We start from the raw sequence: 19,157 nt of genomic DNA, 5'->3' as shown, positions 1-19,157 counted from the left end.
AATCGAATTAATTCAATATGGCCGCCGTATCGGTAAAAAGGTCTATTATAAAGACTGACACTTCTACGCTACAATTATGTAAAATATTTTAATGTAAAAAAAGATCATTGTTTATTCATAGAACAATAGAAATAAGAGTTTGTAAATAATTATCAAGAGTCGTAACCATGCCACAAGTAATTGAAAATGAAACAGACTATGTCGCAAATTCTCAATCAACCATTTCAGTGTTAAGTATATACACGTCATTAATTAAAACATTTCTACAAATTCCATAACTTCGTCCTTTGTAAACCCACAAAGATGCATGTACATTAGTCACACGCTGTAATCAGTTGCACGCCTTTGTTCTCTCGCAAGTTTGTAAGTAATATAATGCAATAAAACTTAATATGAACTTTCTTGGTTCCTTTTAGAAAGTTACATCCTTACAACCGAACTCCTGGTATTTTAAAGCAAAGTCCGACCCAATAGGCATAAGAAATGATATTTATTTGTTTGTTTGCTTGTTTTTAATAAATTAAAAATAAAGGGAATTTTATAAAAAAAAACGAAATGAAAAACCGAAACGCAGGAGCTAAACAATTAAAGAAATAACCAAATAGCACGTTTTGACTTCTTTACGGAGTAATGATCGTGAAACAATCTAAAAAGCTATAAAAATTAATTACATAGATCCAAAAAAGGAAAGAAAATCAATGTGTCAGTAAAGAGAGATTTTCATGCAAGCTTCAGACGACAATACACGAACAAAACTTAAACAACAAACGAACAATATTGTTCAAAGATTGGACAAATGCTTAAAAGTACGTCATATTCCATAACTTGGGGCAACAGAATCCGGGCAGTCGAACGATGCTTCTTCACCGCAGAGGTTCCCTTGGCGCAAAACGACCGAGAGTATTATCTCTTTTTTCCCCTAAACTTTTAATAATAAAATAAATAACGAGCACTTGCCGAAATTCAGCATTTAAGATCCAAGGAACGTAGCTCTGACAAACTAGCCCTTAGAAATGATTTCTTTTTCCCTCGAGTCTCGGTGATATCCTCAAATCAAAGGACAACGAAACACTCAATTTCGTTGTCAGATACTGCTTTTTTTCCCCTTCTCCTGAAAGAGGCGCCCTAGGATTAGTTTCAGGCCTGGAAACCATAGATTTATAATAATATTTACAGGGTTATTGAGAGATCACATAAAGGTATTAAAGAAGGAAGAATTGGGTTTAGGAAAAACAAGATTTATTATTACACCCTACTAGACATTCGCTAAAAAAATACCCTACTGAAAGTTAGGAAAATACTCCATTAACAGATCAGAGCCAAAGAATGTCTAATTCTGAGTCTTGACATCTACAGCGTAATAAATATCTTTTTGAAACAATAAATTTATTTCAGAAATCCATACAAATTTAATAAATAGTTATTATTTATTTTAATATTCAATTGGGGAAATTATTATATTGTGGAATAGGAAAACCTAATGCCTCGTGTAATATATATATTTCTAAATGATTCGCTCTTTCACCTTGGCCCTTGGCTGTGATCTTTAAAAAATGTAAAAAAGAGTTTCCCATTTTGTAGGAAGTTTATTGGTCGATATCTTGTATCTTGCTGTTTTTTCAATAAAATAGTATAACAACAACCAAACAAAACAGGCATGCCGCTAAAGAGGCAAAAAAAATTCAAAATCAAAACGTCCAGTGCAGTTAAGTATCCTGCATTGAGAGGCCAGTACACTCTAAAAAATAGCACTACATAATGTAAAAGTGATATACACCAGTTTTTGGTTTTTAAACGGGAAGTATAGAAAAAATATTTAGTCATCCTTTTTTTTTCACAGGAAGACTTTTAGTCTATTTATGGCCTTATATTTATACGAACATTCTTCACACATTGAAAGTGCAATCGGCTGCTGGACGTGAGGGCCACTCTCGCTTCTCGCTCGCTTGCTGTTTCCGTTTTTTTTTTTTTTCAAGTTTTGAGAACTGTCAGTTATTAAAGCAAATCCTATTTTATATAATGTTCTCTTTCTTTTGTTTGCTTTTTTATTTCATTTTTTTTTTTTCAAAAACAAAAAATGGTAAAAACAAAAACAAAAACACCCGGGACGCACGTCCCAAGAAGTCTTTCCCATTAAAGCCATGTCCACGCAAAACCCTATATAGGAGACGTCAAGTGATTACACTACCCCAGTGTAAGATCCTGACTGGTCAGTGCGCCCTCTTAACAATGGTTCTTGTTCTGCTGAGCCTGAAGTGGCATTGTTATCTTCTTCCTCCGGTGCAGCCACCTGAAGACAAATCAAGAGACTTTAACCATTCTTTTTTCTTAAGCAGTAATCATGAAGAAGAAGCGGTATTTACATTAAATTTTAGAGGTTTCAGTCTCTACCTTCTTTCTTTAAGTTTTTAAACGTGTAAGCTGGGTAGAGATTGACGAAGTACTGCTTAAGTTGTTTTTTGTGGTGCAATTCTACGCTGGATTTAAATTTCATTTTCCTAACGTTGATTTGGGAAATGAAAATGTATGATAACGAGTTCAGAGCAGAGGAAGATAAAAATCTAAACGGAGGGTAAAATCGAACCAAACACATAAACGCGATGTTCTTTCATGCGTTGTCACTCTTCCGCAAATAATAATAATAAAAAATTTCGTATACCACCCTTCATATCTTCATCATCGTCGTGTATATTACACCTCTCTAGCCGCAAAGCCGTTCACTTGCTCGATTTGGAGTACTCGAGAAAGATTTTTGTTTTTGGGTACAGTTTCGAACCCGGCCCTTTTAGCCTTGCGCTTGGTAGAGCGGGCTCAGTGACGACCGTCGGTTTATCAATAAACCGATGCTCACACTCGGAACAGACTAGTTTAACGAGAGAAAACAAGACTGACCAGTCCAGAAGTTCTGGCTTCGGCGACTGCAAGAGGTCGACGCGATTTAGGTAGAACCTTTTTTTTTATTCTCCCGGTTTATTCTCCTCCTCACCAAGAAGACAAAAGGACTCTCGGATCGCAGGGTGCGTATATAACGAACTCTCAAAGCAAAAAGCTCCCATTTAGCTTGATAGATCAGTGGTAAGAGCGGCACTCACTGGTTTCGCAGAGGTTTTGAGTTCGAATCCCGTTCAAGCCTGAATTTTTCGCAGGCTTGATGATGCACGTGCAGAGCTGTTGGTTGTTTTCCATTTTACAAGGGCAAACCGGTCGGTTCACGGTTTGATTGAATGGAAAGCAGTTTAGACTGGTAAGCTTCGCCTCGTAATCGTGTTTACTATTTGTACAGATCAGTTCTCTTTTCCGAAAATAGGCCGCGAAAGCCTGAAGCTGGTATCAAAGATAGGTTTGAATAAATGGAACATAAATTTCCCTTTGGAACATTCCGACCAAAAAATAAAAATAATAATAATAAAAAAAAACAGGACTACTATTTCAGATGTTCGGTTGCTCATCACGGAAAGTTTGCTTTGGAACGAACCATTTTTACTCGTGTTTCATATACATTGGCCACCCGGAATTTCCGAAATCTGTTGGCAAATGTTATCAAACCAACAATTTGCCGTTCTTACTGCCGCCGTTGTCGTGAGTGGCTAAGATCTCTATTATCTCAGAACAAACAGTGAATATTCACAAAATGTACCTGTTGTGGTGGGTCGGGTTTAGGCATCAAAGGAGGGATTATCAACAGCTGATTGTAGAGAGCAGTGCCAAGTAAAAGGAAAAGAAAACCATCAACTGCAGAAAAACACAAATCTGTTCAATAACACTACAAATGATACAAGTGTCCAACATCAATTTTCCCTCAACTGAAACAGTATCAATTTACCATTAAGAACAAAGGTTACGAGAATTACCAAAATGATCACCAAAGGGATTATTGGAGGTGGATATTGGGGCTTAAGGTATGTTGTTAAAGCAATTTGGCAACAATACATAGCTCCTGTTTTTACAGTCACAAATATTAAAAAGTACTCGATTAAAGGTATTTAGAAAATGAAACAAAGGCAAAGGAACGCCATTGTGTAGCAAGTGGTAATCTCAGGAACAATAACTTATTTCCTTGCTTTCCTTTCATGAATCTTTTAAAATCTGTTTGAAACAGACACCTTTTACATAAAGCTATGAAAGGTTTGAACCCATGAGCCATTTCATAAGTAGGGTGACTATGATCGTCTGGTGAACGAATTTCTGAATAGGACTGTTGTTGTCGACAGTGACTGACCGACGTTTCGACAACCTGTCCCGTGGCATCTTCAAAGTCAAAGTGAGCTGTATCACGTCAGTTGATGGTATTAAATTCTAGTTATTGTTATTTTTGCATAGCCCAACAGTTCTAAGAAATCTTCCCTACCTTGAAAAATGCCATATCTTTTGTCCCAAGCTTCTCCAAAACCCTATAACGGGATAAAAAAAATCTATACCTATTAAAATACAACTGATTAATCGCTTCAAACTACTTCGTACCGCAACGAATGATCAACACTCTCGACGAACATTACTGTAAGACAGATACCTCTCAACAGATGGTCACCCTGAATTGATTTCTACCGTTTTTAAGTGAATTCAGTAGCCATATCTTTGGCTGGATAATGTGGACACCTTTCAAGGCTTAAGAAACGACGACGGCGAAGGCGACGAGAACGTCAAAACAGTATAACTACAGGTATAAGGAAGCAAAACAACAATTTAACTCCGGCATGTGCATCACACTTTTTCATGCACTTCTCTGTCTTCCCCTGTACGACTGAAACGTGAATTTCTAAACCGCAACATCTGATCTATATCAGACGAGCACACATGCCCACGAATTTATTTTCCTTTTTTTAACAAGGAGAATTTAACTCCAAGGAAACATTTGAGTTATTGAGAGGATTAGAATAATCACCAATATGTTTCTAAGAAGGCGGAGTAGTATTATTAGTAACTGACGAAGGGTTGTCCCTAAGATTTCAAGTTGCCGGGTAATTACAACAAGTGGGCGGGTAATCAAACAGCTAGGGATTTCTTCTTCTATTTTCCTATGAGAGAGGCCGGGGCCACGTTCTTAGTAGCCGGGGGAAAAATCCCCGGCCCCCGCCTCTTAATGACAGCCCTGCTGACGGTTGCGCTACCGTCACCATCGTAGTTTCTGAAGCTTCCTTGTTTTTCAAAGTTAATATACCTCGTGAAAGACATAGTAGATGAATAAATCAACAAGCCACACAACGATGGTTCTAAGGGCGTCTATTAATGTTCGATGCACAGCTGAAACAAGAAATATAATTTTTTTTTAATCACAAGGTAATGTAAACGCGAGAAAGCAAGTTTTTAAAAGAAGTTTTTAAAAAGGAGTGAATAAGAGAATTAACGTGGCCTTTGCCAGAGTCGACTAAAGCTATGTTCAAACAATAACGGATAGCTTTTGCGCCGGCGCGGAAACCATACCGGCGGATTGGGTTCTGTTTACACATAAGAACGGTTGTGGCGGTGCGATTTCGGTAACGGAGCGAAGCTGCACCACGTCGATCTCGAACGTGGAGCGTCACATACCCGATGGGTTTGGTTCCACACTTTGGTGTAGTGTAAACGGGTATTCGGGCTATAGCGGAAGTGAATATCAAGTAAGATAGCTTTACGATCGTGTCGACACGATAAGCAATCCCGCCGGTATATTGGGAACATAGCCTAACACCATCGCTAGTTTTATAACATCGTTTTTAGATTTAATGAACTGATGAGTGTTTGCGACTATTTTGACAATCCTCTCTGTAATTAAGTCGTGAAGGAATCAGTCTAAGGAAAAAAAAAAAACGGATCACCTCCATGTATGTGGTTTAATTCCCCGTTGGCCCGTAGTAAAAATTCATATTAATTTTGTAAACATTGTTTTTGTCATTGCCATGTGCCAACCACTGAAACAAACAAACAAACAAACAAACTCTTCATTTTAAGAACGAACGAATAATGAGCCTGGGGCTTTGCTCCATTAGTGCAAAGGTAAAAAAAAAAAAATAAAACAAGAAGAAAAACAACTAATAGGCGACTAGAATATTATTAATTTCTGGACAAAGAGAGAGCAGAATGCAAAAAATTAGGGCAACCAGCGGACATACGCACAGGGAATCCGAGGATACAAATGTGTGAAAGGAGCGCAAAAGAGTACGATTAAACCCTTTGTGTACGAGTATGTTAAACAGTTTTTCCCGCCTTTACCTGTTAATGATTTGGTGACTGCTAATCCAAAGAAATTGTAAAAGGAAATAGAACAGATGTATAAAACTGCAAAAAAGAAAAAAAACATTCAAGAAAAAAGTATTTTTGCAATAATACATGCAACTTTCTTTGAAATATACTTTGTAACAGTTGAAAAGAACACCTAAAGAATGGAGGATATTGCATTGGATATTGAGTGCAGTATACATGTTCACTACCCATCGAATGTTTAGTAACGTGCTAATCGAAGACTGTACATTCAGTAGGTAAGATATTGTTTTCATCCAACAAACGTTTGACGTACTTTTCCGACCATTTGTAAGATGTGCTGCACGAATGTATGGACGAAAAACGATCTTTCAGCTGAAGTAAAAGAGGTCAATATATACGTGTATGATTTCTCCTCTACTCCCCATTTCTGTGCATTTCCAATTGGGCTACATGTCCCTTTGCAACAGCATCTATCTACACGACGTACACATTATATTGGGCCATTTCCGAGTTGCAGCAAGCCTTTGTTTCAAAGCGAGGCTACGTGTAAAGCTATTGATATGAACAAATGTTTTTTTTATTCTCATGTAAATATAATTCATTATCACAAGAAAGGTGTTGCACTTAGCCTGTTCTTGAAAGTGAGGGTTTTTTGAAACTCGAAAATGGTCCATTAGTCAGATTAAAGGGATAATATTGTCAACATCAACTTATGCACAAAGTTGGCTAATTTCTTACGTGACATTATGAGCAATTTGGTGTCGTTCTTGATCATTAACAAAGCATCCAGACTGTTCTCGTAACTATGGTGATTCTGATCTCCAGGGATGTAATACAAAACAGGAAGGACTATCTATAGCAAAACGATCACAAAACCGAAGATTTTACTGAAAATTCTAAGAGAACATCACTGTAGTCAAAAGGAGTTACACAGACAAGACACTAGACAAGTACAACGGTAGTATGCAGGTACTTACTGCACTCATAAAAATTATTCCAAAGAAGCCTTCCATTCCAACGACCTGCGGAGACATTAACAGTCGATATTGGTACAATAAAATAAAGAAATAATTAAAATTCAAAATGAACAAGTAAATAAACAAATAAACAAGCAAGAAAGTTGTTAATTTAACTTCAGAACGTCAGAATAAAAAGAATTCATTTCAATACATTTGGAGGAGGGCTTCACAGCCGGGGGGATTATAATCGGATATAGATCATAGATATAGATTGTGTTTAGAGGTAGACAGACCTATAATTGGGGGAAGGAGGGAGGGGGGTGGGCTTACATGTGGGGGAGCTTATAAGTGGCCGTATATGGGATTTGAGAGGTGAGCGCCCTTAATAAGGACCTTAAGCAACGACGACGACGACGACAGCAGTGGAAACATCACTAAAAAAATGAATTTGCGTCCTTTCAAACTTCATCGCGTCTATTTGGAACCGCTGAATTCGTCAAATGTAGCCGACTTTTTCTGGAGTTATACCATTAAGGGCTTTTATCCATGTTCAAAATAGAGAAGGGAAAAGTTGTCGTAGTTATGTCCACGTCCTCCACAAAACGTCGCATTGTGAGGTTTCACGTCGTAGTCGTGCAGTGGACGTCAAAGAAATGTACTAAAAAGTGTGATGCACGTGCAGAGCAGTTGTTTTGCTCATAACACCAATTATTTTTTGACGTTGTTGTTGTCGTCGTCGCCGTCGTTGCTTAAGGTCCCTAATACTGCGTGAGCGGCGACCATATTGGTGTCCCAAAACATTGAAACGGCGGTCATGTTGGTGTCCCAAATAAATCCTGTGGGAGTTGAACTCTTTCCTTATGCAAACGCTTTCTTTTGTTCCAATAGATTTGCATAGATACTGGCCACGTGAGTGAAAACGCTCTATACAGTCCAACCTCCACTAACGGTCACCTCTCTACAACCGCCACCTCTCTACAACGGTCACCTCTCTACAATGGCCACCTCTCTACAACGGTCACCTCTCTACAATGGCCACCTCTTTACAACGGTCACCTCTCTACAATAGCCACCTCTCTACAACCGACATCTCTCTACAATGGCCACCTCTCTACAACGGTCACCTCTGTACAACCGCCCGCCACCTCTCTACAACTGCCACCTCTCTACAATGGCCACCTCTCTACAATGGCCACCTCTCTACAACAGCCACCTCTCTACAATGGCCACCTCTCTACAACGGTCACCTCTCTACAACGGCCACCTCTCTACAACGGTCACATCTCTACAATGGTCACCTCTCTACAACGGCCACCTCTCTACAATGGTCACCTCTCTACAATGGCCACCTCTCTACAATGGTCACCTCTCTACAACAGCCACCTCTCTACAATGGCCACCTCTCTACAATGGTCACCTCTCTACAACGGCCACCTCTCTACAACAGCCACCTCTCTAGAACGGCCACCTCTCTACAACGGTCACCTCTCTACAATGGCCACCTCTCTACAACAGCCACCTCTCTACAATGGTCACCTCTCTACAATGGTCACCTCTCTACAACGGCCACCTCTCTACAATGGTCACCTCTCTACAATGGCCACCTCTCTACAATGGCCACCTCTCTACAACAGCCACCTCTCTACAATGGCCACCTCTCTACAACCGCCTTCTCTCTACAATGGCCACCTCTCTACAACGGTCACCGCTGTACAACCGCCCGCCACCTCTCTACAACTGCCACCTCTCTACAATGGCCACCTCTCTACAACGGTCACCTCTCTACAACGGCCACCTCTCTACAACGGTCACATCTCTACAATGGTCACCTCTCTACAACGGCCACCTCTCTACAATGGTCACCTCTCTACAATGGCCACCTCTCTACAATGGTCACCTCTCTACAACAGCCACCTCTCTACAATGGTCACCTCTCTACAACGGCCACCTCTCTACAACGGTCACCTCTCTACAATGGCCACCTCTCTACAATGGTCACCTCTCTACAACAGCCACCTCTCTACAATGGCCACCTCTCTACAATGGTCACCTCTCTACAACGGCCACCTCTCTACAACAGCCACCTCTCTAGAACGGCCACCTCTCTACAACGGTCACCTCTCTACAATGGCCACCTCTCTACAACAGCCACCTCTCTACAATGGTCACCTCTCTACAATGGTCACCTCTCTACAACGGCCACCTCTCTACAATGGTCACCTCTCTACAATGGCCACCTCTCTACAATGGCCACCTCTCTACAACAGCCACCTCTCTACAATGGCCACCTCTCTACAATGGTCACCTCTCTACAACGGCCACCTCTCTACAATGGTCACCTCTCTACAATGGCCACCTCTCTACAATGGTCACCTCTCTACAACAGCCACCTCTCTACAATGGTCACCTCTCTACAACGGCCACCTCTCTACAACAGCCACCTCTCTACAACAGTCACCTCTCTACAATGGCCACCTCTCTACAATGGTCACCTCTCTACAATGGTCACCTCTCTACAACGGCCACCTCTCTACAATGGTCACCTCTCTACAATGGCCACCTCTCTACAATGGCCACCTCTCTACAACAGCCACCTCTCTACAATGGCCACCTCACTACCACTGCCATCTCTCCACAATGGCCACCTCTCTACAATGGTCACCGCTGTACAACAGCCACCTCTCTAAAATGGCCACCTCTCTACAACAGCCACCTCTCTACAATGGTCACCTCTCTACAATAGCCACCTCTCTACAACAGCCACCTCTCTACAACGGCCACCTCTCTACAACAGCCACCTCTCTACAACGGTCACCTCTCTACAATGGCCACCTCTCTACAACAGCCACCTCTCTACAATGGTCACCTCTCTACAATGGTCACCTCTCTACAACGGCCACCTCTCTACAATGGTCACCTCTCTACAATGGCCACCTCTCTACAATGGCCACCTCTCTACAACAGCCACCTCTCTACAATGGCCACCTCTCTACAACTGCCATCTCTCCACAATGGCCACCTCTCTACAATGGTCACCGCTGTACAACAGCCACCTCTCTACAACGGCCACCTCTCTACAACGGCCACCTCTCTACAATGGTCACCTCTCTACAACGGCCACCTCTCTACAACGGTCACATCTCTACAATGGTCACCTCTCTACAACGGCCACCTCTCTACAATGGTCACCTCTCTACAATGGCCACCTCTCTACAATGGCCACCTCTCTACAACAGCCACCTCTCTACAATGGCCACCTCTCTACAACGGTCACCTGTCTACAATGGCCACCTCTCTACAACGGTCACCTCTCTACAATGGTCACCTCTCTACAACGGCCACCTCTCTACAATGGTCACCTCTCTACAATGGCCACCTTTCTACAATGGCCATCTCTCTACAACGGTCACCTCTCTACAACGGCCACCTCTCTACAACGGTCACCTCTCTACAACGGCCACCTCTCTACAATGATCACCTCTGTACAACGGCCACCTCTCTACAACGGTCACCTCTCTACAATGGTCACCTCTCTACAACGGCCACCTCTCTACAACGGCCACCTCTCTACAATGGCCACCTCTCTACAACAGCCACCTCTCTACAATGGTCACCTCTCTACAATAGCCACCTCTCTACAACAGCCACCTCTCTACAACGGCCACCTCTCTACAACGGCCACCTCTCTACAACGGCCACCTCTCTACAACAGCCACCTCTCTACAATGGTCACCTCTCTACAACGGCCACCTCTTTACAACGGCCACCTCTCTACAATGGCCACCTCTCTACAACAGCCACTTCTCTACAATGGCTACCTCTCTACAACAGTCACCTCTCTACAATGGCCACCTCTCTACAACAGCCACCTCCCTACAATGGCCACCTCCCTACAACAGCCACTTCTCTACAATGGCCACCTCTCTACAATGGTCACCTCTCTACAACGGTCACCTCTGTACAACCGCCACCTCTCTACAACTGCCACCTCTCTACAATGGCCACCTCTCTACAATGGCCACCTCTCTACAACGGTCACCTGTCTACAATGGCCACCTCTCTACAACGGTCACCTCTCTACAATGGTCACCTCTCTACAACGGCCACCTCTCTACAATGGTCACCTCTCTACAATGGCCACCTCTCTACAATGGCCATCTCTCTACAACGGTCACCTCTCTACAACGGCCACCTCTCTACAACGGTCACCTCTCTACAACGGCCACCTCTCTACAATGATCACCTCTCTACAACGGCCACCTCTCTACAACGGTCACCTCTCTACAATGGTCACCTCTCTACAACGGCCACCTCTCTACAACGGCCACCTCTCTACAATGGCCACCTCTCTTCAACAGCCACCTCTCTACAATGGTCACCTCTCTACAATAGCCACCTCTCTACAACAGCCACCTCTCTACAACGGTCACCTCTCTACAACGGCCACCTCTCTACAACGACCACCTCTCTACAATGGCCACCTCTCTACAACAGCCACTTCTCTACAATGGCTACCTCTCTACAACAGTCACCTCTCTACAATGGCCACCTCTCTACAACAGCCACCTCCCTACAATGGCCACCTCCCTACAACAGCCACTTCTCTACAATGGCCACCTCTCTACAATGGTCACCTCTCTACAACGGTCACCTCTGTACAACCGCCACCTCTCTACAACTGCCACCTCTCTACAATGGCCACCTCTCTACAACGGTCACCTCATTACAATGGTCACCTCTCTACAACGGTCACCTCTCTACAATGGTCACCTCTCTACAACGGCCACCTCTCTACAATGGCCACCTCTCTACAACGGTCACCTCTCTACAATGGTCACCTCTCTACAACGGCCACCTCTCTACAATGGTCACCTCTCTACAATGGCCACCTCTCTACAATGGCCACCTCTTTACAACGGCCACCTCTCTACAATGGCCACCTCTCTACAATGGCCACCTCTCTACAACGGCCACCTCTCTACAACGGCCACTTTTTTAGCGGACAGTCCATACATTCACTCTTGTTTAAACCTCTCTACAACGGCCACTTTCTTCTGTCCCCATGGTGGCCTTGTAGAGAGGTTCAACTGTACTTCTTTTCTTTTATGCGCCTACTATTCCTAGGATATTTTGTATCCACCTTCAATGGCATGTACAAAGAAAGGAAAATATTGCCCATTGCTCTACAGCAAATACTAGGCATCACGATAAGGTTTGGCTGAAACCCAAGTAACAAAGTGTAATGCTAATCATCAATGAAAGACACCATTTTAATTTTTTTATCAAGCAATGAACTTACCTGTAAAGGATGGAAGTTCTTTTTCTTCAAGAATAATTCTTCTACTATCATCTGTGTCGCACTGACACACTGGCCAGCCAAAATAAGAACAATACCTGCAAAATGATCATTCGAAATGATTCCCTTAAACGAAAGGCAATACGAGAGCAGTAGCAGACAGTAATACAGTGACTTTGTATTTTAATGGTTGCTATCGTCGAAACAATAAGCTAACACTTCACTCAGAAAGTCAAAAGACCGTAGTCGGAAGGCATTGAGACCGCGCAAGTAGTAATGGGACCCGCGATTTTACGGCGAAACGTATCAACAGGCAAAATATGATGAACAAAAGAGCAAAACAATGATGACGAAGTGGAACGCGAATCGAATGGAAATACCTGTACATAGACTATGTATTGATAAGGTATATAACTAGACAGGATGAACTTCATGAACACATGTATATAATACAACTACTGCACACTGCTTATTTAAAGAAGTTCACTGCACTTGTGCACACGGTAAAATTTATTTATTTATTTATTTATTTTATTTTATTATTTTGCCACACACAATAAATTACAAGCAGAATAAAAACGATAATAAATAGGTTAATTAACATTAAATTAAAAAACTTGTGCATTACTTGGGAGGAGTGACTGTGGCGGGGAAATCTCCGAGAAGCCGAGCTTATGAGGAATAGAGATTTCCCCCCACGGGCAATTTAAATACTAGGTGGCATTTTAAGAAATAAAGAAAAAAGTCGTTTATTTTAAGTATATAAGTGTGTTTAGAGGAAAATATAGATATGAGGTGTTAAGGTATTTAGGTTGCATTCTGTCTGACCCTTAATTAATTAACCCTTAATTTCCAAGTGGTACCTAAAATAACGTGCCCTTTCGTGGCTCCTCGGTGGTTATCCCTGAGAACACTTGATAATCCAACAAGAACTAAACCAATCTGAAAAGTCAAATTATTTACAACAATGTTCAGCTGGAAATACAACAGACTAAACTACCACTTTTAACCCATTCGCTCCTGAACCTCTCGTAATCGCCTGTGTAGATCCACGTCCCTTCTACCACTTTTGACATCATCAGTTTTAACGGTCAAGGACAACTTTATCTGCTTTATCATCATAATTATATAACTTGCAATTGGGCAGGGTGAAAAAGGAGGCCAGGGAAGCAGGAGGAAAACCATGTAAAGTTGACCCAGCTTTACCAAGTTGGGTTTTGCTGGAAGCCCTACGGAATTTTTTTGGGTTTTGATTTTTGCCCCTATTCGATCATCCCCTTCACTTGAAATCCGGAGTACCCCCCCCCCCCTTTCGGATATAAGTGAGGTGGTTGGTGAGCTTATTATAAGTGGCAGTTTACGGTATTTTAACATTATTTTTCCCAGGTTGACTTAACTGAGTCATGTCATTGTTAGCCTTAGGGATACTTCTTGTAATGAGGCATGCATTCATAGATTCATAGAGCCATAACTTACGGCCAACAAATATGATACAAGATCAATATACAAAGTCCTTACCATGGTAACAAACATTCCAATCCAATGAATTGGCCACAGCTTTCTCTTCAAAAAGATTTTCTTGAGTACAGCAAAGACAAATTAAATTTCACTCAACTTTGCTACTGAAGGGAAGCTGAATGAATACAGTTAAACCTTCTTAAACCAACCACTTTAACAGGGAAGCCATTATGGGGAGGGGTACAGGGGTATGACACCATTTTCTTGAGTCTTTTTTGTGGAAAGGGTTTGACGTTTTTGTTTTCAAATTATCACTAATTAAAGACCAGATGGGTAACTGTCAACACATGTACTTCAGGCTACTTGCACCCCGCCCCCCTTCACCCTCTCCAAATTAAAGGGAAAGAAAGTGTCATAATATTAAGTATTCCGTGAATCTACAGATCAATAAGTTGTATTAAGAAATCTTGCACACAACTCTGCACATCTCAGGATAGCATACATAGCAGAGTCGTGAGGAAAATTGGGAGCAAGGCAAATTTCACCACCTGCAAGAACCCTAATGGCTCCGCCGCCAAGAAAGTTAACCCACATACAACAATCCTGTCACTAGCTATGCACAGCGCATAGGTATGCAGACTAAAGTCTAAACACATCACTTGTACTTACTGACAGCACTCCAGTGAATATAATGATTGAACCTCTTAGCATCTGCCAAACAGATGCATTGACATAAAGAAGGCCAATTCCTGTTAAAAATCAACAATAATTATTATTGTACACATTTTTATTAATAACACTTTTTATACTAATAGTGCAACAATAGATAGATTAAGAAGTCTTTGAATGTTAAGAAATTAGTCACAACATGTGTGGCTTTACAATCAATAACAAACTACATAAAAGGTAAGATAAAAAAAATGTATCATACACAAATGTAATTGTATTACAAAAATTAAAAAAAAAAGAGTCACTGACTAATTTGCAACCTTTGTGTGACTTGTGGTTTCTGTAAAAAGTGAGAAATTTGCTAATAAATGCTAATTTCAATTTGTTCATCTGAGTTTCAGTTCTATAACAAGTTACTCTCTGTAGCACTATTGCAAGAAACAAATAAATTAGTTAATTAATGGCAATAACTTTGCTTCTTGCCTCCCAATGTAGTCCCAAACAAATCACATACTGTAGGGAAGGCAAAGATCCACTGAAATACTCTGGGAACGAAAGGATAAAAAAGTACATGTATATTCTTAATGCATCACAGGAACAATTTTACAGACTACAATGTGTTTGCTTATTATGTTTGTTTGTTTGTTTGTTTCCTTTTCTGACCAGCAAAACCTGGCCATTACAAAAAATGAACCATGTAGACATGAAAATTGAAATGTCTGAATTTCCTGTGCATAATTGCATTTCTTGCGCATGATTGCACTCAGGAACAAAACAGTACATAGCCAATACTTTTCTTCCATTGTTTAACAATACAAATAACCATCTCTGAAAAAGACAATATTGTTGAGATCAAGAAATATTATTACCATGGTAACATGCATGGCATCACACTTCTCCTCTCTATTAATTGGCAGAGGGTGTGGGTATATTATCATATAAACTGTAGGCAGCCTCCCTTTTGCTTGAAAGCACTTTTAAGCAAGCAAATATGTGAATGTGTTGTCGCAGTTTCACCATTCTGACACTCACAAGTCACACTTGCTCACAGAATTTTGAGGAAAAAGAGAGACTACTCGCTGGTCTATTAATAACATTAGAACACTACATATAATAAATACCTAGGTTGCTGACTTATAAGTTGTTGTTCAGGGCCTGCATCCCCTTCATCACTGATACTCTCCATAAAGCTCTACAAAAAATAGATATAAATCATCAATATTTTTATGAGTGTACAAAATGAGTAAGCAATGCTCAACAAAAAAATTTAACTCATAATTAACTCATAATTTAGCTCAAAACTATAAATCCAGGTAGTAATATTTATTGTGGTAAAGGATAACCTAAACAGATTCCTTTTTTTAGCAAAAAAATTAAGCCGACATAACTGTCAATGAATTCTCTACTGTATAGCAAAGTGTCTGTGCACGCGGCAGAGCCCCATACCTAATAGAGAATGGATCGGACCTATCGATGCCAGAGAAAAGATCAGGATAACAGTAGGGTAGGGAAGAGAGTCCCAGACATGTATGTTGCGTTTCATTTTTGGTGCAAAATTAATCATTTTAGGTGCAACCAATGGAGTTGCAGAAGTAGAAATCTAGATTAAAGTTTCTTGTGTTTGACTTAAAACAAAATTTTCGGAAATAAATTTCTAAAGCTTTGCTTTTTAATTGCTTTGTCACGCTTTTGGTTACGCTCCAGGAACAATTTGGTCTCCGCGTGGTTTCCAGTAAAAAGTAAGGATAACAAGAGAAAGTCTCGCTTTGAGGCTCTTTTATCTATTTTGAAAGCCAAAAAAAGCCCGAAACAAAAAAATTTCTGGATTTGCTTTTTTTGAAGCTTAAATTTGTTTTATTTTTTTGGTTTCTTTGCTTTTAGCCTTAGCTAAATCTATATATTATTATATTATCTTGCAGTTTTTAAGTTAGTTGTAATTATAAAGAAAAGCCATATTTAGTGGACTCTTTTAAGTGACACAAGTAGAGTGAAAAACATAATATATATTATTATAATATTTAATATTTATTATCCATACAACATAAAAAGAAAAAGTTATGAATCATCTAATTTTTAAATCATGTCTTGTAGGCCTCCGGAGATCTAATCTGAACACCTCATTACATTTTCAAAGTCATGATAATAAAAATCAATAATTATTGTTTCTAAATATATATATAAATGAAAATAACAATAAATCCAAAAAAAATTATAATAATAGAATGTGTGATCCACGTTTATCTATGAAAATAACTTTTTAAACCTGCTGTAACTGCTTTCTCTCTCTTCTTCTTTGAAAAAACAAGCCAATCAAACACATTGTTTCACCTAAAAACAAAAAAAGAAGAGGTAGAAGTATTAGCTATAATAATAAATTATCAATATAATTTTATATATATATAAAAAATTATATAATCATCATTATCACCTAAAATGAAAGAAAATGAAAACAAATAATATTACAGGTTATAAATAATAGTCAGGAAAATATAGATAAAATTAAAAATAATAATCTAGATTAAAAAAATAATATTAATCTAAGGCTTATCAAAGGGTGTAACCTTTAAAATGTCATGTGAACTAGATCCATTACATTCAGCGTGTCTCTTGGGTTCGTAAGAATACAGACAGAGGAAACTTGGACACCTAAACGTGGGGTTTAATATGAAATAGCTTGCACTTCTTGGAACAGCACAAGTCAGCCTTTTTTAAAAGTTCTAACCCTATCAAGTCAATTCTTACCAATGAACATCAATCCAGTTTGAAACCAAGGATGATCAAATTTGTGAACCTCATTTCCATGCTCATCCTTTAGTCCCTTTGATCTAAACATATAAATTAAAATCAAATAATAATAATTAATAATTAATTATTTTAATTATTAAAATAATTAATTATTACTGATACAATAATCAACTAGAGCCTTTCCACCTGAGGTCCACAAAGAGATATTATATTTTATACAGTCATAAAAAATAGACCTCTTGAAACCCAAGCAGCAGATCCAAATGAACATGACTGTTTTATATAATCAGGCAATCACTAAAAAAAATTTTAAAAATGGCTATACAGTTAAACAATCAAAGCCAGTGCAAAGTTCCATTTTTATTTCTCCTTTCTTTCTTCCTTTTTTTTTTTTGTTATCTACATACTCCCAAGGATGGTGGATAATGACCCCTTTGCAAAGGGTGCCAGCAAGAAATTGAGTGTTCATATTCCAGCCTTTTTCTTTCTTTTTGGTGGGGGAGGGGGGAGACAGGGAAATAGAAAAATGAAACATCGTTGTGAGATAGCCTGCAGTCCCAGGGGGGTACTCTGATTTCAAATGACAGGGTTGATTGAATGGGGACAAAAACCAAAACCCAACTTTCCCTGAACCAAAAAATTAACAACCAAAAAATCCCATGCCAGATTTCCAAGCCCTAAAAGTCTCCTGGAAGGAAAAAAAAGTTTGGTTGCACTTTACTTGGTTGTGCTTCATACACCCCAACCCCTACTGTGACCCTTGGGGGAGGGGAGGACTCCGCATATGAAAGTGGTGGGGATGCTCGTCATCTCGCTTAGGGTTGTAAATTTCGAATTTTGGTGTCACTTAGGGTGTTGTGGTCAAAACGCCATCATATTTAGTCATAAAGGTCTCGTTTAGGGTTGCACGCCAAAAAACATAAAAATATATATATTGTCTGTGTTTTAACATGGTCTCTTTTAGGGGTCAAAAAAAGCTTGGGCCACGCCCAGATTGGTCTCCTTTAGGGGTTCAATTCAAAATTTCCAACGAGCATCCCCACCCCATTTCATATGTGGAGTCCCCCCCCCCCCCCCCACCCGGGCCGCTGCCACCAAATTAATGTGAAGCTGTTTCTCTCACAGACATGCAGCCGCCAACAAAACATAGAAATCAAAATTAAACCTAACACGTAAAATTGATCGTAATGCTTACTGCTCAGCTTTAAAGTGATATGACTTCCAATACCCATAATCCCCACTGAAAGTCCCTTCCAATAGGAAACTAGGGACAGCTCACGACTTTATTTTACTCACTACTTTTCCCACTAGCTCTTATAGGTTAAGCAGTCTCACATTTTTTGCCTTTTGGGGGTTGGCAAGCCTGCGGGACCGACTGCGATATGGTAAGCACCCATTTCGAGTGATTAATTTACAGTGCTTTTATTACTTGACTGTAAATGTGTGTGGCGCGCTTTTAATAGTCACGTGAAGGTTTCTCTTTTAATTTTGACAGCAGATCTTATAAAGATTCTGCCTAAGAAGCAAGATAAGTATGAAGAGGGAAAGTTTAAAGCATTTAAAACCCTCGCGATACTTACGAGCAATCATTTTGTGCTTTCTTCGACAGGGTATTTATAGAACCTGAAATAAGCATTCCGATTGCCAGAAGAATCTGCGTGCACGTCAAGGCCGCCATCTTAACATTGGTCAACTTCGCCCCAGTGTCCTCTCACCAGTCAAATTTACCACAGGACGTGCGTCGGACGCGCGTGGGAAATTTTAATGTAAACCAAAAATGAAACAACGTCAAGCTACGTGGATTGTTAAAAAAACATCCAGGTTACCTTTACGTCTTTGCACGGCTAAAT

General features: G+C 40.1%; 1 protein-coding gene across 1 annotated transcript; it reads right to left on the bottom strand.

Annotated features, from left to right (window-relative positions):
- Positions 1-1,134: 1,134 nt before the first annotated feature.
- On the bottom strand, positions 1,135-18,995 carry LOC140937234 (solute carrier family 35 member F6-like). The gene is made up of 16 exons (XM_073386780.1): positions 18,888-18,995; positions 17,305-17,387; positions 16,826-16,890; positions 15,684-15,754; positions 15,046-15,107; positions 14,563-14,642; positions 13,954-14,013; positions 13,299-13,377; positions 12,439-12,533; positions 7,158-7,202; positions 6,919-7,033; positions 6,190-6,255; positions 5,159-5,241; positions 4,349-4,391; positions 3,638-3,732; positions 1,135-2,290 (listed from the first exon to the last, which is right to left on the bottom strand). The coding sequence occupies exons 1-16, from the start codon at positions 18,983-18,985 to the stop codon at positions 2,180-2,182; spliced, it is 1,251 nt and encodes a 416-aa protein (XP_073242881.1). The 5' UTR covers positions 18,986-18,995; the 3' UTR covers positions 1,135-2,179.
- Between the last annotated feature and the right edge of the window lie 162 nt (positions 18,996-19,157).

The sequence above is a fragment of the Porites lutea genome, chromosome 1, assembly GCF_958299795.1.
Source record: "Porites lutea chromosome 1, jaPorLute2.1, whole genome shotgun sequence".
Lineage (NCBI taxonomy): Eukaryota > Metazoa > Cnidaria > Anthozoa > Scleractinia > Poritidae > Porites > Porites lutea.
Note: the sequence above shows the minus strand (reverse complement) of the source record. Positions and strands in the feature narration are given on the sequence as shown.